Below are 26,708 nucleotides of genomic sequence, written 5' to 3'. Positions count from 1 at the left end.
TGTGAACACATTTCCATTAATTTATTCATATTATTCACTGATCAAATAACATGACAAATAAATTAAACGTTTGCTTACAAAATGTACCACCACGATTCACTTTGATTTGTTTAGATTATATATCATTTTAAAACAATATAAACATTGAGGGCTAACCACCTATGATTTTGTATCTTCTGCAATCAAGCTTACACATCGCACTATCATCTTTTTATTCAGGCTGTTTCGAAAGCTGTTGAGAAAGAATTGAACAACATTCTTTCACCTCCTCTATTTCTTCAGAATTTGATACCATTTTAAGAGAGCTGCATTCTCAAATCTTAATTTAAGAACAGATTGCCCCAAACACTTCCAGTAGGATCTCATTTGGGAATAATTAACAGCAGGATCCCCAGCCACCTTTCCCTTTCAAATCCAGGGCAATGAAGCTAAATATTGAGATCAGAAAGGTCAGTACATACCACGAATTAAAATTTGTTCTTTCCTGAACTGTGCAACTCAATGGGTGTGAACTTGCTTACCCGATTGTCAAAAATACATGGATTTCACACCTTCACGCAGTTGCAATAATTACACAATTTTTAAATTTACAATTTTTAAACGTAAATTTTCCACTGTAATTCCTATGAAAATGTAAATCATTGCAATAGAGGGCAGGAGGTATTAAGTGCATTATTGAGCCTTTTATGTTTTCAGTCCCACAATCTGGAGATCATCCTTTTTCTTCTTCAGTTCCTCTAGATTTTTGTATCCAGTTGCAGAAAACCGATTCTTCTCCACCCTTCATTCGAGATGAGAAATATGGTTAGTTAATATTCATCGCTGGAATTCTACCACACAGCCCACCAAGGAACTGGAGCGGACGAGGGGCAGACAATGGAAATGTCCTTTAACCTCGGGCCGGATTTTCCGGTCTCGGGTTGAACGAGGCCGTAAAATTCCTTCCTATATCTATAAATAGAAATTACTTCACAATGCAACAGTGAGAACATCTTGGGGAAGAAATTCCATGGTGCTTCTAAGTGCATCGTCCACCATAACTCCAGGAGAACAGCAACTAAGTGTTAAAAATATCAGTCCAGAATTATGCCGAGTCAGGGCAAAAACATTTTTAAAAAGGTGGGTGGGACCCAATTTTGAGATTCCCGATCCCTGTTCCCATTTCTGGCAGTTTTCGGCAGTGTAGAATAAGGGTGTAGGCAGCCAGCCTTTTGGGTAAGGTGCTCATAAACATTCAAAACTGAAGAGAAATTGCTTGGGCTCTCTCGTGTAATAATCTAGAGTAATTTAAATGTCCAGGCCGGAATTTTCCAGCCATTCACATTATTGGGATCTTCCTGTGCTGCCGACGGCACACCTCCACAGCGGATTTCCTGCCCGGGGGCGGGGGGGGGGGGGGGGGGTGGCGGAGGTGGCATTCAACAGGAAACCCCATTGACAACGGTAGGAATCCTATTGCTGGCCAATAGCGGGCTGCCTCCGCAGGTTCGGAATATCCTGCCCTCCCAAAGTCCTTTTGAAATGAGAAAGATCTTCAGCACTTTCATTTCGAGAAACAAAAGACCCATCGGTTCCTAAGCTGCTCTGATTAATAGGACATCTGGTGTACCTTTGATAAAGAAAGCTGTCTGGTTTTTAATTTTTGATAGATTCCATTCTTTACATTTTCCTGCCGATTCAACCAGCCCGTCTCCTTGACAAAAATCTGTGCATTTCTGGAAGTTTCTTTTTCCTTTACAAGGAAACTGGCTGACAAGGCTGAAATCGGGGGAAAGGATTCCCTAAGCCAGAAGCTCCCTCTGCCAAAGTGGAAGTGTATGGGGCCCGATTCTCCCAAAAAAGTTCTAAGTGCTGAATTGGCGGGAAAACTGGTGTAAATCACGATTGTTTTCTCAGTGGAAGTTCAGTCTCGAATCTCCCACCCTCTGTGCAATGCAGAGGTCACAACTGTGAATATCATTAAAAGCTCGGGGGAGCGGGGCCTATTCATGCTGCAGTCTGACAGTTTCGGAACTCTGCGCATGCGCAGTGGCCCTGATCTGTCAGCCTGCACTTTGCTGGTCAGCTCAATCGCTGGCCAGCCCGGGACCCTCCCAGTGCTGCCCCCCCCCCCAACCCCCCCCGCCCCCCACACTCCGATATCAGCCCTCAGGAGCATTCCTGGGCCAGCCCCGACCCCCTCCCGTCCCGGAACACCCCAATCTCCAGCCCATCCCAGCAGTGACGATCCCGCCCATCCCTCCCCACCCCGGCAGACCCTCCCTCCCATGGGAGGCAGATTCCCTTGGCAGACCACCCCGCTCCCAGCTCGCCCTGATCGCTGGTCTCCCGCTAGCCCCAAACAATCCCAATGGCAGAGTGGCAGCAGGACCCCACACCCCCACTGATTGCCCCTAAGCCCTGCCCCCGGGGCCCCACCTCTAGGCTGAGAACTGAACTTGGATGAGTGCTACCACCAGTAATTCCAGTGTTCAGTGCAGACAGAAATTCAATGACCCACCAGATTAGCCAGAATAGTAGAAGTGTGTCCAATGTTCACAGTGCAATTTGGTAAGCAAATTTCATATTTTTGTCCACCATGCCATTCCAGTACAGCCGGTCTTTTTCCGGCTGGAGGCCTGTGACTAGTGGTGTACCGCAGGGCTCTGTATTGGGACCTCTGCTGTTTGTGATTTATATAAATGATCTGGAAGAAGGAGTAACTGGGGTGATCAGTAAGTTTGCGGACGACACAAAACTGGCAGGACTTGCAGATAGTGAGGAACATTGTCAGAGGCTACAGAAGGATATAGATAGGCTGGAAATTTGGGCAAGGAAATGGCAGATGGAGTTCAATCCTGATAAATGCGAAGTGATGCATTTTGGTGGGAATAATGTAGGGAGGAGCTACACGATAAATGGAAGAACCATAAAGGGTGTAGAGACGCAGAGGGACCTGGGTGTGCAAGTCCACAGATCTTTGAAGGTGACGTCACAGGTGGAGAAGGTGGTGAAGAAGGCATATGGCATGCTTGCCTTTATAGGACGGGGCATAGAGTATAAGAGTTGGGGTCTGATGTTGCAGATGTATAGAACGTTGGTTCGGCCGCATTTGGAATACTGCGTCCAGTTCTGGTCGCCACACTACCAGAAGGACGTGGAGGCTTTGGAGAGAGTACAGAGGAGGTTTACCAGGATGTTGCCTGGTATGGAGGGGCTTGGTTATGAGGAGAGATTGGGGAAACTGGGGTTGTTCTCCTTGGAAAGACGGAGGATGAGGGGAGACTTAATAGAGGTGTATAAAATTATGAAAGGCATAGATAGGGTGAACGGTGGGAAGCTTTTCCCCGGGTCAGTGGTGACGTTCACGAGGGGTCATAGGTTCAAGGTGAAGGGGAGGAGGTTTAACACAGATATCAGAAGGACATATTTCACACAGAGGGTCGTGGGGGCCTGGAATGTGTTGCCGGGCAAGGTGGTGGAGGCGGACACACTGGGAACGTTTAAGACTTATCTAGACAGCTATATGAACGGAGTGGGAATGGAGGGATACAAAAGAGTGGTCTAGTCTGGACCAGGGAGCGGTGCGGGCTAATTGTTCCTTGTTTCTCGTTTCAAGGCTTCATTCTATGATCATCTTGCTGGTGCCAGTACAGAGCGAGACTGCGGATAGTTGGGAACCTGTCTCGGGGGCAGGGAATTCATATGGTGTTCGTGGAAGTGGAAATGACTAGGGTTGGGAAGCATTTTCCGATCAGGGCCATTGTGATCTCCTGGACTCGTTTCGATCGCCTCAGGGGGTCGGAGAGGAATTTCCCAGATTTTTTTCCCCCATATTGGCCCTGGGGTTTTTCACTCTGGGTTTACGCCTCTCCCTGGAGATCACATGGTCTGGAATGGGGGGGTGGGGGTGAGTTAATAGGTTGTAATGAACAAAGCATCGTAGCTGTGAGGGACAGCTCGGTGGATAGGATATTGGTATGTAGATAGGCTGGAAAATTGGGCGGGGATCCTGGATTCAGGATTCAATCCTGGACCGGGGAGCGGCGCGGGCTTGGAGGGCCGAAGAGCCTGTTCCTGTGCTGTATTGTTCTTTGTTTGTTTGAACACCATGGGATTCCTATTGAATGTTATTTTGACTATTGGTGATTTAATATGATTAAAAAATGGCATAATTTAATCATGTTAAAAGTAAAAGAGAAGGTGTTCTTCTTGGTGGGCACTTTATGTAATAGGGTTCTTAAGCACAACTAGATTTTGCCTAGAAATACACCGCAACTAAAAAATATTTAGCAGCAACAACCTTTGATTTTGTCTTTTAACTAATAATGAGGTGGCACCTTACCTTATGGTCTTTAAATTGGCACAACCCAGAATGAAGTCACAAAAGCTTTGAACAGATTTGTCTGTAAATTTGTTATGACTTATATCAAGATCCATCAGTTTCTGGAACGTTACAAATGTAGGTTGGAATTCTTTGCAGCAAGCATCTGTGAGACCAGTTTTTGATAGTCTAAAAGACCCAAGAATATAAAAAAGGAGAATCCATAAAATTAATCTCAGAATTTGGTTGACATAGGTTTTAAGAAATTGAGCCTTCAAAAATGACAGAAACATGTTTAAATTACTCTTGGAAAAGGGGAACTAATGGGCAGAGTTAGATTTACGGGCTGAAATTGTAGTGCGTGAAATATGAAGTTCTCATACGAAATTACCTTGTCTACCATTTTAACAAACGTGTCAACTCATTTACTTTACATGGGTTTAAATTATCTTAAATTTTAAGCCAGGGACATTTTATATGATCATTTTATATGATCATTTTATATGATCATATAAAATGTGCCCATTACTCGCATTGTGCAATGTGAACTTGGCCCATTAGTGCCCAGAAAGCAGAAGATAAATACGAGTTGTCTGTTAGCACTGAGTTACTTGATAACTACAAATCTTATCTAGGACTTAGCTTCAGAACCAACCAAGGCTGATGAGATGAAAATCTCCTAAATTAATGGGCTGTAGTGTGTTACATGAAATTAATTTGGACAGTCATAACTGACTTCCCAATGATTAAAAGGTGATAGGTTTTGGAGGTACGCACCCCATGAACATGCACTGTTATGCAAAAGAACTCCTATATGCTGTGCCTCTACATAAGCACTCCTGTTAAATGCAAACTATTGCTCTAGTGATGACAACTCAGAGGCAAAAGAAAAATGGATGCACAACACTAAACTACCCGAAATCTAGCACAAATTTCACTCAGAGAGTAATTGATGCAAGATACGATAATTGCAATGATGCTACAGGATGCTATTGGTCAACTTTTATTCTTGAATTGCTGGTCTTTGAGGTGTATCATGAAAATCATTTGGACAATGATCAATATTATAACACATGCCATATTATTTTCCTTTGCACTGCTGTAAGGTTTAACAGTAAAAGGTGCAAACATTGAAGGCAAGATCAGTATATCACTGGGTATATTTCCTGAATGGAAAAGATCCAACATACATGAGCATCACATGTCTGTGTGAATTATTAGGGTGTTGACAGAGAGGGTCGATAAGGGTAATGCTGTTGATGTAGTGTACATGTACTTCAAAAACCATTTGATGCAGTGTCTCACAATAGACTTGTGAGCAAAGTTATAGCTCATGGAATACAAGTGACAGTAGAAACGTGGATACAAAATTGATTGAGTAATAGGGAGTGGAGATTAATGGACAATGGGTATTTCTTGGGCAGAAGGAAAGTTTGAAGTGGAATTCCTCAGGAGTTGATATTTGGACACTTACATTTCCAGATAAATATTAGTGATCTAGATCTTGGTGTGCAGGGGACAATTTCAATGTCTGCAGATGATACAAAACTTGGAAGCCTTGTAAACTGTGAGGAAGATGATACAGAACTTCAAGGGCCATAGAAAAGTTGGTAGAGTGGGCAGAGAGCTGGCAGATGAAGTTCAATGCAAAGAAGTGTGAGGTGATGCATTTTGGTAGGACAATATGGAGAGACAATAGAAAATAAGGGGTACAACTCTAAAGAGTGTGCAGAAGCAGAGGGACCTAGGTGTATCTGTGCATAGATCAATGAAGGTTCCAGGACAAGTTGAGAGAGCAATTAATATAACGAACAGAACTCTGGGCTTTATTAATCGGGGCATAGAGTACAAGAGCAAAGAGGTTATGCTGAACTTGTACAAAGAAACTAGATTGACCTCAGCTGGAGCATAGTTGTGTACAATTCTGGGTGCTATGTTTTAAGAAGGATGTGAATGCATTAGAGAGAGTGCAGAGGAAGTTTACAAGAATGGCTCCAGGATGATAAATTTCAGTTATAAAGAGAGATTAGAGAGGTTGGGACTGTTCTCCTCGGCGAGGAGAAGGCTAAGAGGAGGTTTGATAGAGATGTTCAAAATCGTGAGGGGACTGGACAGAGTAGATAGAGAGAAACTGTTCCCACTTGTAAAAGGATCAAGACTGAGATTTAAAGTGATTTGCATAAGAAGCAATGTGAGAAAACCCTTTTTCAGGCAACAAGTGGTTCGGTCTGGAATGCATGGTGGAGGCAGGTTCAATCAAGGCATTCAAGAGGGCATTAGCTGATTATTTCAATAGAAATGATGTGCAGGGTTACAGGGGAAAGGCAGGGGGATGGCATTATTTGAAGAGCCAGTGCAGACATGAATGCCCTCCTTCTGCACAGTAACAGTTCTGTGTTCCTATTCTGATGTGTTAAAGCTAATCAACAACTGTATTTATATACCTTAGCTTTTCTAATTTACAATGTGAGGCCTTAAATGAAGAAAACAATATCTCCACTCCATTATTGCCCAACTCGTTCATGCTCAGATCCAGTTCTGTCAGTGTCTGGTTCGCAGCAAGTGTCCCACAACAATCACTTGTTAGTTTAGTATTTGCCAACCTGTGGAAATAAAGAGTTGTGAAGGATGATTCAGGATAAAGAAATAGAAGATTGTGAAAATAACCAAAAGATACATCAAATCTCAATTCATTGTACTTGATAGCTCTGATTTGGCAAATAATTCTAATCACCACTTTCACGAGGCAAAATTCCTACTGTCGATGATGTTTCTTGTGTAAGATGGCATTTTAGTAAATTATCAACAGGAGGTCTTTGCTGGTATTTTCAATTGAGGGGTGCGGATACTGGGGATGTGACTTCTGCAAACACTGTGACCCCAACTCATTTGCTTGGCTTGGGGTTTAACTGTGCAAAGCTTCATTTCTGCTGGTAAGGGAAGGACTGATGTGACAAAGCTGCAGTGGTGACTAACCTACACTTTTCTATTTAGGCCCAGAGCTAATACTTTCATTTGATGACTGGCTGGGGCCTGAAGAGGAAATTTTAACCTGAAAAGAAATTTCAGTGGTCCTTCCACTGCTGCCCAAACATATATTGCCACCTCTCACCCAACAGTGCCAGCATTAGCCCACAGTAGCTGTGGAAGGCAAGATCATCATGAAGGTTCCTGAACTTTTCAGTTATAAACAGTGGAGTGGTGTTGGATCAGGCAGCCATCTCTCTTACAATGTGGAAACCTCACTGCTGGATTTTTACAACAATGTCCAATATCGGGCTGTATATTGCAGAAAGAAATTGCCTCACAACATGATACAATTACTTACTTTAATGATTTCATTTTACAATCTGGCCCTTTCAGAATTTCACACAATGCAGCAATTCCCTCATTCTGTACACTGTTAGAGCTGAGGTCTAACTCCATCAGTGTATGGTTGTCTGTCAGGGATGAGATAAGATTGGTGCAACATTTTTGTCTGAATGAATTTTTCGCCAACCTGTAGAAGATGCAAAAGAAATGTTTGTGATCAAATAAATACATGAAGGAAATAAACTAAAGGGTATTTTTTTTTAAATCACGTTTTAAAACTCAGTCATAGCATGTAAAACAAAAAGTGAACTGCCAAAGTGCACAAATGGTGATGTACATGGAGTCCCACAAGGGCCAGGATTTTTCAGGGTACGGGGTTTTACTCCCTATCATTTGAGGAGTCGCGTTGATATGGACTGCCACCAGGAATGGCTGCTCCAAGGAACGTTCACTAAGTAGGGATGAGACCTCCTCCCAACACTTGGCAGGAAATCCAGTCTCAGAGAGCTGCGGCCAAGCTGTCTGACTGGTATTTCTCTACTGCCGGCAACGCCAGAAGCTGCAGTGGCCAGGACCAGGATTGGAAGCAATCCTGCGAGTCGAAGTCCCAGGAGTCCAGGACCAGGTAAATATGGTGGAATATTGGCGGTAGGGATATGGTGGAGGGGGGTGAGCATCTGCAGGGGCCAGGTCATTTTGGGTCTGCCCCCAGCCTCCTCTGCCATCTTCCAACAGGGTCACTTTTCAGGGCCACTTAAGGGCCTCAGTTGGGCCAAGGGTGGGCAGCCAGCCTAGGCCTCACCCGTCCTATGCACGGTAAAAACAGGACAGATCAGGGTGGGTGAGAGCCCAGTGGAGTGGCCGTCTGAAAAAATTTACAGCCACCACCCACCACCTGCAAGCCTGTTGGCTGTGGAATGTAAAATTCTGCCCATAACATACATGCATATGTGTTTGAGCAGGAGAATGTGGATAGTTACAAAGTAAACTTACCCTAGACTTTGTAATGTACAATTTCTGCTTTTCAGTACATCACACAGTATTTCAGCTCCAGAAGCATCCTCATAAGTGCCCATTATTCCAAACTCAAATGCAAATATAGAATTTAACCTAAATAGAATATAAATATGTTTGAAAATAAGACACATTGCTTCTACTAATTTCTTTGGTGTTTGATTACTGCTTTGATTCACAATGTTCAATGCTGTGAAGAAAATGACAATGGATTTGGATAAATTATGAGCATCAGACACCAAACATATGTTGGTGTGATGTTTAGTTTCTCCCCTATCTTACTTGTAAATGACTGGGGGTAATTTTCAGCTAACAACCATTTTTCAAAGGGGGCAAGGATTGAGCCTTGGCCTGAAAAGCCAGATTAGACTGTGTTTAGTGTAAGACATCATCGTTTACGTGATCGATAGGGTGGGTGCGCTTCAGAAACTACAGTTTGATTTGATTTGATTTATTATGGTCACATGTATTAACATACAGTGAAAAGTATTGTTTCTTGCGCGCTATAAAGACAAAACATACCGTTCATAGAAAAGGAAACGAGAGAGTGCAGAATGTAGTGTTACAGTCATAGCTAGGGTGTAGAGAAAGATCAACTTAATGCAAGGTAAGTCCATTCAAAAGTTTGACATCAGCAGGGAAGAAGCTGTTCTTGAGTCGGTTGGTACGTGACCTCAGACTTCTGTATCTTTTTCCCGAAGGAAGAAGGTGGAAGAGAGAATCTCCGGGGTGCTTAATTATGCTGGCTGCTTTGCCGAGGCAGTGGGGAATGTAGACAGAGTCAATGGATGGGAGGCTGGTTTGCTAAAGTGTTTGTAAGTATTGATTTAACGTAATGGGAGCAGAGTACTGATATTTGCAAGTTATCAATGCGACAACAAATTGTAAAAAGAATGCCAAGGTGTACAGAGTTGTGAGCTTTGACCATTTTCTCCACACAGGCAGCTTCAGGTTGGACTTTAGAATTGGGAGTATAAGATGCAGGTTCATCCAGGTTTCTTTGTTACCGCATTCCCTTTAGAATTGTACCATTTAGCTTATATTTCATCTCCTCATTCTTCCTACCAAAATATATTGCTTCACATTTCACTGCATCACTCTTCATCTGCCACATATCTGACCATTCCAACACATTACCTTATGTCATCTTGAGGTATATCACTAACCAGTTCACAATTCATAGTACTTAGAATTCTCCAGCAAATTTTAAAATTATGCCCTGTACACACAAATCTAAGTCATTACTGTACATCAAGAAAGGCAGTGGTCCGAATACAGACCCATGGGAAACACTTTCCTTCAATCCAAAAAACCATTCAACATCACTTTCTTTTTCTTGTTACTCAATCAGTTTCATGTCCAGGTTGCCACTATCCCGTTTAGTCCAAGGGCTTCAAATTTGCTGGCAAGCCTGTTATACAGCACATTATTAGATGCCTTTTGGAAGCCAATTTACACCACACTAACTGCATTACCCTCATCAACCCTCTCCGTCACTTCAACAAAAAACTCAGTCAAGCTGGTTCAACAGAATTTGCCTTTTCCAAGTCCGTGCTGGCTTTCCTTAATCAATCCACACTTGTCTAAGTGACTGTTAATTTTGTCCTGGGCCATCACATTATAAGATTCTGCACAACCAAGGTTAAGCTGACTGGTCTGTGGTTGCTGCGTTTATCCTTACACCCTTTTTTGAACAAGCATTTGCAATTTGCTATGTCCACAGGCACTATCTCCATTTTCAAGAACAAACAAAACAAAGAACAAAGAACAATACAGCACAGGAACAGGCCCTTCGGCCCTCCAAGCCCGCGCCGCTCCCCGGTCCAGGATTGAATCCTGAATCCAGGATCCCCGCCCAATTTTCCAGCCTATCTACATACCAATATCCTATCCACCGAGCTGTCCCTCACAGCTACGATGCTCTGTTCATTACAACCTATTAACTCACCCCCACCCCCCCATTCCAGACCATGTGATCTCCAGGGAGAAGCGAAAACCCAGAGTGAAAAACCCCAGGGCCAATATGGGGAAAAAAAAAATCTGGGAAATTCCTCTCCGACCCCCTGAGGCGATCGAAACGAGTCCAGGAGATCACAATGGCCCTGATCGGAAAATGCTTCCCAACCCTAGTCATTTCCACTTCCACGAACACCATATGAATTCCCTGCCCCCGAGACAGGTTCCCAACTATCCGCAGTCTCGCTCTGTACTGGCACCAGCAAGATGATCATAGAATGAAGCCTTGAAACGAGAAACAAGGAACAATTAGCCCGCGCCGCTCCCTGGTCCAAACTAGACCACTCTTTTGTATCCCTCTATTCCCACTCCGTTCATATAGCTGTCTAGATAAGTCTTAAACGTTCCCAGTGTGTCCGCCTCCACCACCTTGCCCGGCAACACATTCCAGGCCCCCACGACCCTCTGTGTGAAATATGTCCTTCTGATATCTGTGTTAAACCTCCCCCCCTTCACCTTGAACCTATGACCCCTCGTGAACGTCACCACTGACCCGGGGAAAAGCTTCCCACCGTTCACCCTATCCATGCCTTTCATAATTTTATACACCTCTATTAAGTCTCCCCGCATCCTCCGTCTTTCCAAGGAGAACAACCCCAGTTTCCCCAATCTCTCCTCATAACCAAGCCCCTCCATACCAGGCAACATCCTGGTAAACCTCCTCTGTACTCTCTCCAAAGCCTCCACCTCCTTCTGGTAGTGTGGCGACCAGAACTGGACGCAGTATTCCAAATGCGGCCGAACCAACGTTCTATACATCTGCAACATCAGACCCCAACTTTTATACTCTATGCCCCGTCCTATAAAGGCAAGCATGCCATATGCCTTCTTCACCACCTTCTCCACCTGTGACGTCACCTTCAAAGATCTGTGGACTTGCACACCCAGGTCCCTCTGCGTCTCTACACCCTTTATGGTTCTTCCATTTATCGTGTAGCTCCTCCCTACATTATTCCCACCAAAATGCATCACTTCGCATTTATCAGGATTGAACTCCATCTGCCATTTCCTTGCCCAAATTTCCAGCCTATCTATATCCTTCTGTAGCCTCTGACTATGTTCCTCACTGTCTGCAAGTCCTGCCAGTTTTGTGTCGTCCGCAAACTTACTGATCACCCCAGATCAAGGTTTGGGAAATATGACTGATGCTGTTACAATTTCCACCCTTACTTCCCTTAGCATCCTGGAATGGATCCAATCTGGTCCTGATGACCTTTCAACTTAAAGGACTCTAATATCGACTCCTTATCAATTTTTACTCTGCCTAGCATCTACACTCTCATCTCTTTGGCAACATCATCTTCCTTGGAAAGATGTACCAGGTTGATGTATTCAATGAATATTTTGCATCTGTGCCCTCTGCTTCCATGTGTACATCCCCCTTATGGTTCCTAATCAGCCTCACCCATTCTTTTACTATCCTTTACTCTTTCTATGTCTGTAGAAGGTTTTTGGATCCCTTTCATGTTGGCCACCTCTTTTCTCATATTCTCGTTTTGCCTCCCTTATTTCCTTTTTCGCCTACCCATTGAATTTTCTCTATCAGACTGGTTCTCACTTGTATTTTTAACCTGTTGTCTGTCATACACACCCTTTTTTGCCTCATTTTACTCTCTGTCATCCAGACAGCTCTGACTTTGGTTTCTGCTCCTTCCCTCTTGGAAACATCCTTGATGGAACCTAAACTATCTCCTCTTTACAATTCTGTAACAGTTTTGCTTCCAACTTACAAAGGACAGATCTGTTCTCATCCCACTGGGACTTGGCCCTTCTCTTTATCTTTGTTAACTCCATGTAACTGCTTGCCCTTGTCAATAGCAAATCTAAATCTGATGGTACTATGCTCATTGTGCCCCTGCTGATGCTTGATCCATTTGACCCACCTGAATCACCAGAAGAAGATCCAGCAATGCTTTCTTTCCCACTGGGCTGAAAACGTATTGATCAAGATAATGCTCCTGAAATTCTTCCCCCTTGCTACTCTTTACACTGTTATCCCAGATAACATTATGATATTTGAAGTCCTCCTTTATCGGCTTCTCTATAATTCACGCACTTCTCTGTAATTTCTCTGTAAAATTGCTCCTTCATGTCTTTCCCACTATTTGGTGCCATTTAGAATGCACACAGTACTGACATGGTACCTCTAATGTTTCTTAACTCCCATCAAATAGGTTCGGTCCCTGACCCCTTTTAAAGAAAAACTGCTTCTGTCTCTTTTCTCTTTGTTTACTTCCATGGATCTGTGTCATGTAGCAATTCTAGCCAATAAAATAACTTGTGGGGCATTCAGTGTACTTTGCAATGTGTTAGATTCCAACATTTAGTAATTTGTAATCTTTACATCTTCTGGACACTTGTGACTCATGGTTGGATAATTTCTGAACAATCAGCAGGAGTGAAGTGTAACTGGGAACCTTCAACACAGTTGTTTCCTTCAAGTATCTCATTTTGTATCAAGTTAACATTTTCTCTGATATCCTGTGTATAGTTGGGCATAAGTTTTAACATCAGGCGAGATATAGTTATTACTTGGGGAATCAACAGCAAATGTTTATTTTAACCTTTCTATTCAAATGTCATTGATTTTGCAGTCTATTACCAGTTAAGAAATTATATTGGATCCAATCCCAGTTCATTTGCTTTGTTTAAAGCACCCAAAGTTGACTTTGCTGACATTTTAAATCAGGATACTTTTAAGATGTACTCAAATTAATCACTGAAATACAAAAGCAAGAAAGAACTGATTGTGGCCATCAAATCTGCTCATTCAGACATATTGAGCTCCACCACCTCCTCCTGACTACTGCTTTTCAGTCAGTTCAAGATTTCAAGATAAACTGACAGAAGTTCATATCCATGACAGGTTATTGCTGCAAATTTACTGATAAATAACTTGAAATCGATTACGTACATTATGCTTGCTGGCAAATATATTTAAGGTGATAAAATAAATGCAAATGATTCCACAAAAGAGAAACAAAGATGCAATCACCGCTGATAGCAAACGTTAACAGTGATTACGTACCCCAGTTTCTGTAATGTACAATTCTCACTCTTCAGTGCTTCACATAGTTGGCGTAGTCCCTCCTCACCTATTCTATTATTACTCAGATCCAGCTCAACCAGGGTCTTGTTTTCCTTAAGTACTGTAGCCAATTCCCCACAAGAACCGGATGTTAGTTTATTACCACCCACACTATGGGGATAAAAAAGATAAGTTATGAAACAAAATATCAAAATTACCAAATGACATGAAAGTACCATTGTTGTATATGCAAATTTCACTTCAATGCACTTCTCCTAGAAGTTTCCTACTCATCCAGGCATCTTTGTCAAACACTTAGTTAAAATAATGCTTTGCATCTGATGACTTTGTGAAGATGTAGGTAGGATGTTTCCCTTGGCTGATGAGTCAAACACTAGAGAACATAGTCTCCAAATAAGAAGGGGCCATTTAAGACTAAGAAGAGGAGGAATTTCTTCACTCAGAGGGTGGTGAATTTATTGAATTCTCCATCCCAGAGGGCTGTGAGTGCTCAGTCATTGAGCATGTTTTAGACAGATATCAATGATTTCTGGATACCCCCAATGACATCCAGGGTTATGGGCATGGCGTGAAAAAATGGTGTTGAGGTAGACGATCAGCCATGATCTAATTGAATGGCAGAGTAGGCTTGACGGGCTGAATGGCCCGCTCCTGCTCCTATGTTGCTATGAAATGACCTACCCCATAAAAGTCAAAGTTGGAACATCGGAACCTGCTTGCATAATCAATTTTCTGGTTTCAAAGTCGCTCTGAAATTAAGGATTTCCCCAGGAAAGAGATAATTATGAAATTAAGGTAGAAACATAGAAAATAGGAACAGGAGTAGGCCATTTAGTCCTTCGGGCCTCTCCATCATTCATCATGATCATGGCTGATCATCCAACTTCTGATCCCTGATGCCTGATCCCGCCTTCCCCCCATATCCTTTGATCCCCTGCGCAACAAGAGCTTTATCGAACTCCTTGAAAACACATATCGGTGGGATTTTACCACCTCACTCATCTCAAAACTGTAAAATCCCACCAAAGGTTAATGGATCTTCCCATGCTCCTCCACTCGTCTGCTCCGATTCCCGTGGTGGGCGGGCTGGCAAAATTCCGGCCACAATGTTTTAGTCTCAACTGCTTTCTGTGGTAACATTTGCAGCGAGAAATAAGGGTTGAAACATTTTCTTACCTTAGCATTCGGAGTGAACACTGCTCATCTGTTAGGGCTTTGCAAAGTAAACTAACACCTTTGTCTTGTATATTATTATCAGTTAGGTCCAAAAGTATTATGCTGTTGTTTTTTTTCAGCGCAGTAACAAGTTGTTCACAACTTTTATGAGTAAGATTGTTTCCATCCAACCTAAACAATGCAAAAAGTAAGCTTGGGAAAATGCTTGGGAACATATCAATTTGAAGAGAGCATGTCTTATTTTGCATAGAGGCAATGTGGAAATACCTTCATCTCTGCCTAACAAAATATATTAGCTTGATTTCATAAAAATGTGCTTATATTTAATCATGCTGAGAGTGTCTTTGTGGTACATGGTAGTGGGTGGGAGAAAAGATAACATAATTTAACTTTGCTTACTATTATACAAGCAACACATTCCAACTTACTTCAGATCTTGCAATTTGCAATCCTGCCTTTGCATCACATCAGTAAGTATTTTCAGTCCAGAGTCTCTGATGTTGGCCCCAGATAACCTAAATATGAACAGATTTCAAATAAAGTCAGCACTGTGAGCAAAATAAAATCACTTTTCATTGTTTCTATATATTACACTACCTACGATATAGGATATGTAAAGAAAAACTTGCATTTATACTTCACCTTTCCTTATCTCAGCATGTTCCAAAGTTCTTTACAACCCATTAGAGTAGATCTAGGCTATAGTGACATTGGGTTTCGGATCTGAAACCTATGGGTGTAGAATGAACTTTTCCATTGCAACATGTCTGTTTAAATTTCCTTGCTCTGAATTGTATTCCTGCCATTGGTAGAAAGTGTTGCAAATATGTGCATAAATATGTATTCCTCCTGCTTTTTTTAATGTTTTGAAAGAAGATTAAAGAAGATTAAAAGCTATCTCGGTTATTCCTGCCTGATAAATGGGTGAACAGCAGAAGAAATTCTGGTGGATCATCTGAGACATCTTTGTCATGTAATTCTGCTCCAGGCAGGTATACTCTGAAGCTTTTTTGGAATGCACCTTCCATGGTTATAAGTAACTTTATACAAGCTGATAGGATGGTTTGTCTTTTACGGATCTCGTGATCCATACGATGAGAGGCACCCATACCCAATGGACTTGTACCCTGCTGGATATTGACCCTGATCTTGGAGCTGGACTTCAGCCTTAAGCACTGTCTGAAGCAGTTTTCAATCCTGACACCATTGAAACAATACTTTTCATTGTATCCCAACACATGTGACAATAATAAATCAAATCAAATCAAAACCAGAGGCAGGAATTCTAACCATTAAGTACTTGTCACATGATGATGCCAATATTGGGGTTGCTAACTCTCTAGGATTGTACAGGAGCTTCTAGTTTGTACAGGTGCTTCTAATCACAAATTAATCCCATAGATATTTCTGGACGCCACCCAGGAGAAAAATCATTGGGCATTAAACATGTTGTTGGTTTCATTTTCCTCGAACACATTTGTATGTTAGTTATAGAGGAATTGGAGAAGGAAATAAAAGCAGTTTGGAAGGGCCAGTTAGAAGCACAAATATGTTCAGCCAGAATTGGCAACCCTATCAATAAAACATTTCAAATTAGTCATTTAGCCCATTGTAAATGGGGCTAAAGTGGTTGGTGGAGATGTTGATGGAACACGTTCCAGTGAAGAAACTGGACTTCAAACATCACAGCATATCACAGCAGATAAAAACTGATTGGAGATCCAGGGAATGGCTGAATATTGAATGAATGCAAGAAATCGGCACAGACCAATTCTGAATGTGGGAACTATTACAAGTTGCAGGAAAGCAAATAAATACTCACTTTACCCCAGTGAAATAGTTAGCAATTAGCAGCAGTCTTTGTATGCCAATAGCTGGCAGATTGTACAATGACAAGTCCAACTCTTTGTAATTCTCTTCTAACGTTTGCAGGAGAAAAGCCAGGGCGGAACACTGAGCTGGTGAGATACTTCCAGAAGAAAAGCTCCCAGTCTTGAAGGCATTTTTTATTTCATCAAGGGCAGAGATATCATTTAATTCATTGAGGCAGTGTAAAATGTTAATGGTCTGTTCTGGGGGGATATTTGTCTGCAAGGATTTCTTCAAGAATTTGGTGATTTTCGTGGAGTCGTCCTTCTCCTTGATGTTCCCGCCATGTTCCAGAAGCCCTTTCAGAAACTGTTGGCTTTTCATTGTCCCCAATCCGCACAGGAATCTGAGAAAAAACTCCTGATGGTTCTTTCCATCTTTGGACGTGGCCTCACACGCTTCCTTACACACCTGGGAGTAGCTGTGCTTCTCAAACAGTTTAAAACTTTTCCCCAGAGGATTCTTCTTCTGGTTGTGGAAAGAAAGGAAAACGTAGAGAGCCGCAAAATATTCCTGTACCGCCAGATGGACAAAAGAGTAACTGGCGTCGGCATTCTCTTTGCAAAGCCCACCACAAACTAATGAGTGCTTGATGTGGTTCTGGGACAATTCTGTCTCACTGAATGAGACTGTCTGGGGACTCTGATTCCCGCTCTTTTCAAAAACCAGCTTCCCCAGATTGAAGACTGAATCGCGATTTGACGTCAGCAACTTAACCTGCAAGTCTGGTTTAACAAATTCCAGCTTTTCCTCTTGGAACAAGATCAGGTGGACCAGGAAGTGGGAGTACACCTCTGTCAATGTCTGGGGTATCTCATCCCCAATTTTCCCAGCTTTCAGCACAGTTTCCAAAACAGAAAACAGGATGCAGCAAAAAGCGGGCACAAAGCACATGGCAAACAGGTTCCGCTGTTTCTTCACAACCTGGATCATTCTGTTTGCCAATTGCTGATCTTGGCATCGCCTGCGGAAATAATCTTCCTTCTCCTGGTCCTGGAATCCTCTGAGTTCAGTCCTCCGGCTGATGTATTGAGGAGGGATGATGTTTTTTGCCCCGGGTCGGGTAGTTATCCAAATGGAAGCTGATGGGATGAGTTCCTTTTTGACCAGATTGACCAGAATGGTTCCAAATGTCACCGCCCCGCTCACATCTCGACACACAACGTGTTCGTTGAAATCTACTTCCAGCTGACCGTCTGACAGCCCTTCAAAGATGAAGAGTGTCCGGATGTCTTCGTTTGCCAGAATGCTTCCACACTTCCCCATGTGCGGATAGTATTGCTTGACAAGCTCGGGAAGGGAGATTTCCTTCTTGTCTCGGGACAGCAAGCTCAGCTCCCGGAAAGGGAAATTGAAGATGAAATCATACTGAGACAGTGCCGCGCCAGTGGCCCACTCGTAAATGAGTTTTCGCACAAGAACTGTTTTTCCAATCCCGGCTATTCCCTCTGTAACTACAGTCAGAGCCGTTTTGTTCTGTCCGGCCAGGGGCTTGAACAGGTCTCCAGATTCGATAGGGGTCGCATTTAAATCCTCGCCACCTTCTCCCTCAGTCAGGCTGACTTTAATAAATCGGTCTCTCAACAGAACTTGCTTTCTTCCCTTTCCCCCGGATTCCATCATGGATTCAAACTCTCCTCTTGATTTATTTCTGTGGGTTTCTTTCAGTTCTTTCAAATCAGCCTCTGTGATGGGTGTAAAAGGTAGAAATTAAAACGACCCTCACCCTGAATGAATCTGCTAGTTGTAAATCTTTCAGACTTTTGCTTTTTACAACCAGGAAGCCAGATTCATCTAGATCACAACAGTTTGCACTAATGTAGGTCCCCCTTCGATGTCAGAACACACTCAGAGGCAGCCCTGAGGTGTTGGGACATCATGCGGAGGTTCAGAAGGAAATCAGTGAAGGTACCAGCTAAATGGATACAGGGCTAGAGGAGGTTGCGAGGATAGAATAGGACATGATAAGGGATTTATATAGCAGGACAGAGATTTTCAAATTTATACGCTAGGGGAATGGAAAAGTAATAGTGCAGTGGTTAGCACTGCTGCCTCACAGCGCCAGGGGACCTGGGTTCGATTCCCAGCTTGGGTCACTGTCTATGCAATGTCTGCACGTCCTCCCTGTGTCTGCGTGGGTTTCCTCTGGGTGCTCTGTTTTCCTCCCACAGTCGTGAAGGCGTGCTGGTTAGGTGCATTGGCCATGCTAAATTCTACCTCAGTGTACCCGAACAGGCCCCAGAGTGTGCCAACTAGGAGATTTTCACAGTAAATGCATTGTAGTGTTAATGTAAGCCTACTTGTGACATTAATAAATACATTTTAATAGCTAATGATAATATGAAGTTGGATGCAAGAAGTGGAATTCATCCCAGTTTGTGTGGGATGACCTGTGGGAGGGGTTGAGTTTTGGGTGGATGAAGACCTACATTTAGGTTTTGCTATCAATGGCTCTGTGGGAGGGGGAGTAGGAGTCATTGGAGCCAATACAAGCTAGCTCGGAGATGGCTGATGTGAGAGATGACACTCAAAATCAAACAGGACACAGAGGATGTACATCTGTTATGTTCAGCCTGAGCAATCAGTGGATATGGAGAGCAGTTCGGGGCAAATGTGTAAAGCTTCTAACTGGATGACCCTGGAAAAAATTAGCATAAATATAAATTGAGCTCAACATATAGCATTTTGCTAGTCTTGAGGAAAAGCACAATTAAAGCTTTGCAATGATTGTGAGCTGAGCGTGTGACATCTGGAACATACAATATGAAGGAGATTTTTAGGAAAGTAATGGGAAAAGGTTCCGACTTGTAATAGATATTCACTTATAAACCATAGGTCTAATTTGATCCTTTTAATACTTACTCGAAAGTTCTTTTTCATGTGCTCCTGAAAATTAAAAATAAATTGTAAATAATATATCCAGAAGGATTGAAAAATCTCCAAATTTTTAAACAAACACAATAATAGAGATTACCTCCATAGTGGTTAACAATTGTCCGGTTGCCCATGGAGACTGTCACAGGTCCAGTGATATTATCACTTTGGATATTGGGTGCAAACAGCTTCCCACCACTTTTGACTGACTGATGATTTTCAATTCTGTGGCCTTAATTATATAAACAATTTCAAATAATAAATAAATGTATAAAAACAGGGCTTAATTCTCAAACAAACTTGTTAAAAATGTATAAAAATGAACCCATTTTGACTGGTTTTCTTTAGCTTTGCTTGTTAACAATAGCCTGCCCCAACAGACATATTTTTCAATTATACTCTGAAAATTTACCTCTGTATAGATATTTACAGTACATTGCTCCTCAGTTAATTTATTTTTAAATTTATTTCTATAACTATTTGTTTGATGACATTTTGACATACCTGTTGCCATGGTGCCGATCTGTGGATCAGTATAATTAAGAACTTGGATTGAGAATCTCTGAAAGGAAAATTATCCACAAAATAATAAGTTTTGTTTTTGATTGTATTTTAGTTTTATCTACTGCACAATCACAGTAGGAAAAAGTAACAATCTCTTATCATGAAACAACAGTTAATTTTTATATGTGGTAACTATTATATTTTTGGTTTCCTTCTACCCACTTTTACTTTAAAATCTTTGGCTCCTGGATGTTCACTTTCCTGGTGAGTCCCAATTTCCTCGACGTTTGAAAGTGTTTTCATCAGGCCTACTGAGGTAAGATTCCCCTCCAAGTCACTCACCATCCTGACTTGTAAATATATTGCTGTTCCTTCACTGTTGCTGGATCAAAATCCTGGAACTCCCTCCCTAACAGCATTGTGGGTGTACCTACACCACATGGACTGCAGTGGTTCAAGAAGGCAGCTCACCACCACCTTCTGAAGGGCATTTCGGGATGGGGAATAAATGCTGGCCTAGCCAGTGAAGCCCACATCCCTTGAATGAATAAAAAAATAAATAAACCTTCTTTGTTGAATGCTTTCCAGATGTCGACATAAGCAACATCTACTTTATTATTTTATCAACCTCTATATTACCTAATCAAACATTGCAATCAGATTAGTCACACAATTTACCTTTAACAAACATATGCTGGTTTTCCTTGATTAATGCAATGCCTTTTCAAATTAAAGTTTATTTTATTCCTGGTAATGGTTTCTAATAACTTCCCCACTGTTGATATTAGCCTGACTGACTTGTAGTTTCCTGGCTTATACTCTCAATTTCCTGATTAGTGATAGTATTGCATCCAATGAGGATTAAAAGATTACGACAAATGCTTCTACTTTTTCTTACTTTGCTTTTTTTCAGCAACTAAGGATGCATCCCATCTGGCCCCAGTGACTTACCAACTTTCAGTGATGATAATCTTTTTATTATGTCTTCTTTATTGATCTATCCGGTTCATAACTTTCCATGTCTCTTTTTGTGTAATGTTCTGCTTCCTTTGTGAAGACAGAAAATTTTGTCATACCCTCTGACTTTTCATGAAAGCTTCCCTTTCAGTCCTTGATAGTCACAACCATTCAACGAGCCATTCATAAAATGGTTAGAAAATGTTTTCAGCTTCAATTTTGTAGCAGTAATGATAGTGAAGCTGTCAATGTTCACCAACATTGGTCCTTTGAAACTTACAGCAGGTCCTGGACATGCACTGTTAAATGTGGAAATCCAGAAGTTACTATCAGTGATTTTCCACTTCTCCATAGGATGATGAAGACCCTGTAGTCTGACATCAAGTGGAAAGTACTTGCCCTTTGATATTATTAGTCCTGCTGTAAAAACGCTTGAAAATGTCGCAACTAGTTGAATGGGATCTAATTGGATTTTAAATTGTGCAATAAGTTCCCTAAACTACTGCTGAAAAATCTCTCTGGCTCATGAAGCATTTATATTACATAGAATATCAATGGTTCCATATGAAAAAAAATCTACATTTTTAAAATAATGCTTGTTTTCATCTTTAAAGTGTACTTATGATGATTGTTCAAGTCAAGCCTTTGAAATTTGCCAGAACATCTACTTCCTTCTTATCTGTTTCACTCCTAACAATGTAACAGCTTTCCGCTCTGCTTCTCAATTCAAGCTAAATAGATTCATTGAGCCCTTTAACCATCTCATCATTTCTTTTTTAATTAGAACGGTAATAGCCCCCTTACACAATATAACGTCCCTCCTTCACTGTTTCATTGGCATAGTGGGTGCATGGACCGAGCCATAATTTGCAGCAAACTGTTCAAAAGTCCATTGACTTTGACAGGACTAGAAAATCCCACTGACAGGAGGGGCTGTAAAATTCCATTCATTAAATTGTAGAATTATAGAAGAAATACAGCACAAAATGCAGCCATTCATCCCGTCATGTCCATGTCAGCTCTCCGCAAGAGCAATTCAGCTGGATTCTCCTCCCCGACCCTTTCGCAGCAGCCCTGCAAACCCTTGTCTTTAGGTACTTGTGCAATTCCCTTTTCAAAGCCATGATTGCATCTGTCTTCACCGCATTCTCATTCCCAATGCTAACCACTCGCTGTGTAGAAAGGATTTTTCTCATGTTGCAATTGAGTCTTTTGCTATTCATCTTATACCATCTGCTGGTTTCAGCTCTTTGCTGAGGGGAACAAATTCTGATTGTGCACTCAGTCTCGACCCCCTCATAATTTTGAACATCTTCTCTCAACATTACAAAGCAAAATAGAAACGGAACGTGCTGGAAATACTCAGTATGTCAGACAGCCTCTGTGCAGGCAAACGGAATTAATGGACGGGAGTTTCTGTGCAACCCGCCACGTGTTTTATGGTGGTGGAGATGGCCCACCATTGGCTGGCAGCGGGATCTTCTGCTCTTGCTGTTGTCAATGGGTTTTCCTGTTGAATTTCTTTCTTCATCACCAGGAAATTCATGGCAGGGGTACGCCATTGGTGGCACTGGAAGATCCTGCCAGCATGAACGGCTGTAAAGTTCCAGCCATCATTTCAGGTCTATGATGACCCTTCGTCTGATGAATCTTGGTCCATCTAGACAGCCATGAGGTTCTAAAGCTCTCAATATCCTTCTTTTGATTTTGCCAAATTCCCTTTTAAAATTATTGATATTATCACTGTTTTAGTAACTGTGCAACATTTACATACCTTTAGGAAACTGACTTGAGGACAACACTCAAGAATTGCAATGTGTCCAATATGGGTGGAGCCTAACCTCTGGTTGGAAGACTCGGTGAATGATCTAATTCTGTCAATAAGGCCCAAATTTCCCAATAAAAAATCAGGTACACAATGCATTGGTTCTTCACAATTGGGCGCCCAATTTCCTCACTCCTACCTGCTGCCATTGTGCTGAGTTAAGATCGGTCCTTCAGGAAATAATGTCAACCGTTCACTGAACAAAGCACAGACATTCAGAAGCAAATTTGACACATTCGCAAGGATTATCTTCCTAGTGGCAACATTCCAGCGAGGTGGGCATTCCATCCACTGTTGGAAACCTAACTCAGTTTGCACCATGAATGGTGTGTTCTTGGTGGGATTCTCACCATCAAACCAAAGCCTACCATTGAGCAGCTATGAAATCCAAGTGGCAATGTAGTACCAGAGGAAGTGAATGGGCAGTTACATGAGTGAAACTATCCAGAAAATAAGAGATCAACAGAGACTGAATCCTTCAGAAGAAGGTGGGACAGTGTTGGAATGGAAGATGAGATTGATGCTACTAACCTTTTCTCACTCCATTTTGAAAATTGAGGGTTGTTAACACCACTTATTGGGCCCGATTTTACCATTTTGATTCTAAGTCCTGAATCTGGGAGTGTTCCAGATCTGATTTGTAAACCTGTTCGCAGGCGCCCCCATACTCACTCTGCCTGAAACAAAAGCAGCAATTCTGAATTGCGCTGCATAAGCCTGTGGGCGGGGCTCATCACGCCCGAAATACTGCAGCTCCGACTGGCGCCTTCAGCTGCGTATGCGCAGTAAAAAAAATTTTGAAAAATGCTCCCCTGCCACATTGCTTCCAGGCCGCAAAAAGCAGGAGCGATAGCCCCCACAGACATCGCTCCACCCCCACAACATAACTGAACCTCTTATCCCCCCACTCTCCCGCTACCTAGACCATTCGTGGCCACCTGCCCCCCCATCGATCGCATGCAGAATGGCAGCGGACCCCGCCTGCCCCTGCGCCCCCCACCCCCACCCCACCAGAGAACTATCTGACCCACTTCCCTCCTCCTCCCCCCCCACCAGAGAATGATCTGATCCGCCTTCCCCGCCCCCCCCACCCCACCCCCCAACCACCGATCTGAGTTAGAGAATCACTGGAAGCTCTGAACTTCCTTTTTCAGAAGCTGGAGTGCCCGAAACAGACTTTTGCTGAGCATGTCTGTTTCGCGCTGAATCTGGATGGGCGAACGCGGTAGTGAAGGGGGAAATGCCAGTAAGTTTGAGTGTCCAGCCTATTAAGTCGCCCTGTTTTGGGCATGGTGCCGATCGCAGCTATTTTAGGCACTTGGTAAAGGGGGAATGGGCGTGGAGACGGTCACGGATTGTGCTTCTCGCCGTATGCCTGACTTTACCAAGTTTTTGCTCCAGAAAACAGGCGCAACCTGTTGATGAAATCGGGTCCTTTGAGTTTATCCACCAATTCCCCATGGTATCTGGGCCTGGGAAATGTTGGATGGAAGTTATATCCTTATGGGGGGCCAAACCTAGACCCACAGAGAGATATTTGTATACAGGGGGCAGGAAAGAAACGGTCAGTAGTGGGACTAATAGAGGTGTTAATTCCAGTGGCAGCAGTGAGGTGGTGGTAAGTCTCAATGCTTCAATTTTCCATCTTGCTCTTCCGCTCAAGACTGCAGAGGGTTACTCTGGTAACAGGTTAAATGTAGTGGCCGCGATTCTCCCAAAAGCGCTGAATTGGTGGGAAAACTGTTCTAGATCCCGACTGTTTTGTCAGTTCAGCTTCTCAATTGAATCTCCCCACTCTGTAGAGATCCCAATCATGAATCTCATTAAAAACCCAGGAGAATGGGGCCTATTCGCACCAGAGTCTGACAGTTCTGGTATTCTGCACATGCGCAGTGGTCCCGATCTGCCAGTCTGCCCATTTACTGGCCAGCTCAATCGCTGGCCAACCCGGGACCCCCGCAGTGCTCCCCCTCCAACCCTGCCCCCACGGCCCAATCACGGCCCCCACAACAATTCCCGGGCCAGCCCTGGCCCCCACCGCCCTGGAGCGCCCTGATGTCCACCCCACACCCGCCCCCAGCAGTGGCAATCCCCCCATGCCCCTCACCCCAGCAGTCCCCCACCCTCCACTGACCCCCCGGGGTCAGACTCCCCCTGGGAAGCAGGCCCCCCCGGCGGACCACCAACCCCCCAGCCCACCCCAATCGCTGCCTTCCCTCCATCGCAGACCGATCCCAATGCAGAGTGGCAGCGGGAACCCCCACCCCCACCGATCACCCCTAGGCCCCACCACAATAGGCCCCGCCCCTTGACACTGTCTGATGCCCAATGGGCAGTGCCAAGGTGTCCCCTGGGTATGGGCACTTTGCCCCTTGGGCAGTGCCAGGGGGCACAGGCTGGCACTGCCAGGGTGCCCATGTCCATGGGGCACCACCCCCCCCACCGCCCGATCCCCCAGGGGGCTCTGATTGCCCCCCCTTCATTCCGGCGGGATCTCCTGCTAGTTCCCCAAACGTGGTAAGCTAGTCTAAACCCTGCCGAAATGAAGTACTCCTGGTGGGATGGGAGATGCAATCGGGACCCGAGGTTCCTGATAATGGAATGTAAAAGACATTTAAAACATATTTAAAACAGATCCAAATGACTTACCTGCCTTCCTGCCGGTTCCCGTGGTCTGGCCTGCGAATGTTCGCTGACTCTGAGAGATGTGCATGCATTCCCGGCGCAAGGCTGGCGACGCGCATCTCCCACCCTGACCCGCCAGAAAAGTTGCGGGTTGGGATTGGAGAATTGTGGCCATTTCTAACATTGCATTTTCGCTGAGTAAATTTTAAATCTTATGTTTTACATGCCGATCTGTCTCTTTCTCAAGCCAGAAGTAATTACTAAGAGGGATTGTGATTGTAATATCCCTGTCATTGCCCAAAGAAAGATCAATACAATGGAGTGGGATTTAACACCAAGGTGGGATGTTAAGAGGAGATAGCGGTGTTTCTGTCTGGGTATTTGCATGCGAGACCGTGGCTAATTGTAATGAGTGGCCTCATTTACATCCACATGACAGTTGGCTGCTTGTTTGAAAGTTTGGAAAGAGGCAGCTGGTTGGATTTGTGGCAGGTCAAGGATGTGGGGTCTGGAGGTCACCTGTCAGCATCGGGGTACGTTGGGCGGTGGGACATCAAGCCCATTTTGTTAGTAGGAAGGTGGTGCTGGTTGGGTGAGGTCGCGGGGGCGTCAGAATCGCAAGGCAGCAGAGGGATCCTGCAAAACCTTCATACTCTTGGCCCCACTAAGATAAGTTTTAATTTTTGAAACTGAACATGGCCTCCTCTTCCACGCCAGACCTTCCACCCCCAACCCCAGCCCTGCAGTAGATAAACCAATAAAATGCTTTAAGTGTTCGATGGTCATCTTTGAATATTGAGCAGCATTAACTAATGAGGCAACCAGGGATGAGTCTTTGCATAGCTATTTTAGTTATGTGCCCACTCTGTTCCTATAGGAACAGGTTATGAACACCCCCAAAGATAATTGTTTAATGAACTGCATTCCTATAATTCTATTACATTAAAATGTACAGTCCGACAGAAAACTGCATTTATAAATACAAGTATTTCTTTCTAAATACACAGTCGATGTAACATTAACTTAAAGATTTGACTTACCTCAAATAATACAGATCTGTATGTGGAACTTAGATCTTTTGCAGCGTTAACTTCAAGTAGACAAAGGATGTCTGTCAGTTTTCAGGACACCTATATCAGTTATGTGTTTATTGATGTTGTGAAAGGCACGGACATGGTAACTCT

The 26,708-nt window shown here is 43.3% G+C and overlaps 1 protein-coding gene across 1 annotated transcript; it reads right to left on the bottom strand.

The window, feature by feature from the left end:
* Window positions 1–26,708, bottom strand: LOC144488633 (NACHT, LRR and PYD domains-containing protein 3-like). The gene is made up of 13 exons (XM_078206702.1): window positions 26,565–26,708; window positions 20,118–20,175; window positions 19,714–19,845; window positions 19,602–19,625; window positions 16,693–18,424; window positions 15,299–15,385; window positions 14,871–15,041; window positions 13,674–13,844; window positions 8,609–8,725; window positions 7,632–7,802; window positions 6,748–6,906; window positions 4,325–4,492; window positions 1–781 (listed from the first exon to the last, which is right to left on the bottom strand). Exons 2-13 carry the CDS (start codon window positions 20,125–20,127, stop codon window positions 685–687), a joined length of 3,039 nt encoding a protein of 1,012 aa, XP_078062828.1. The 5' UTR covers window positions 20,128–20,175; window positions 26,565–26,708; the 3' UTR covers window positions 1–684.

Source organism: Mustelus asterias, chromosome 3 (genome assembly GCF_964213995.1).
Source record: "Mustelus asterias chromosome 3, sMusAst1.hap1.1, whole genome shotgun sequence".
Lineage (NCBI taxonomy): Eukaryota > Metazoa > Chordata > Chondrichthyes > Carcharhiniformes > Triakidae > Mustelus > Mustelus asterias.
The sequence above is the reverse complement of the archived record's forward strand: the minus strand, read 5'-3'. Positions and strand labels throughout refer to the sequence as shown.

What these genes read in the sequence shown, in the direction of transcription:
- LOC144488633 (XM_078206702.1), bottom strand. An exon ending in TGTACATTACAGAAACTGGG is followed by an intron (nt 8,726 to 13,673) that starts GTACGTAATCAC and finishes TATTCTATTTAG; the next exon opens with GTTAAATTCTATATTTGCAT. An exon ending in TGTAAAATGAAATCATTAAA is followed by an intron (nt 6,907 to 7,631) that starts GTAAGTAATTGT and finishes TTATTTCCACAG; the next exon opens with GTTGGCAAATACTAAACTAA.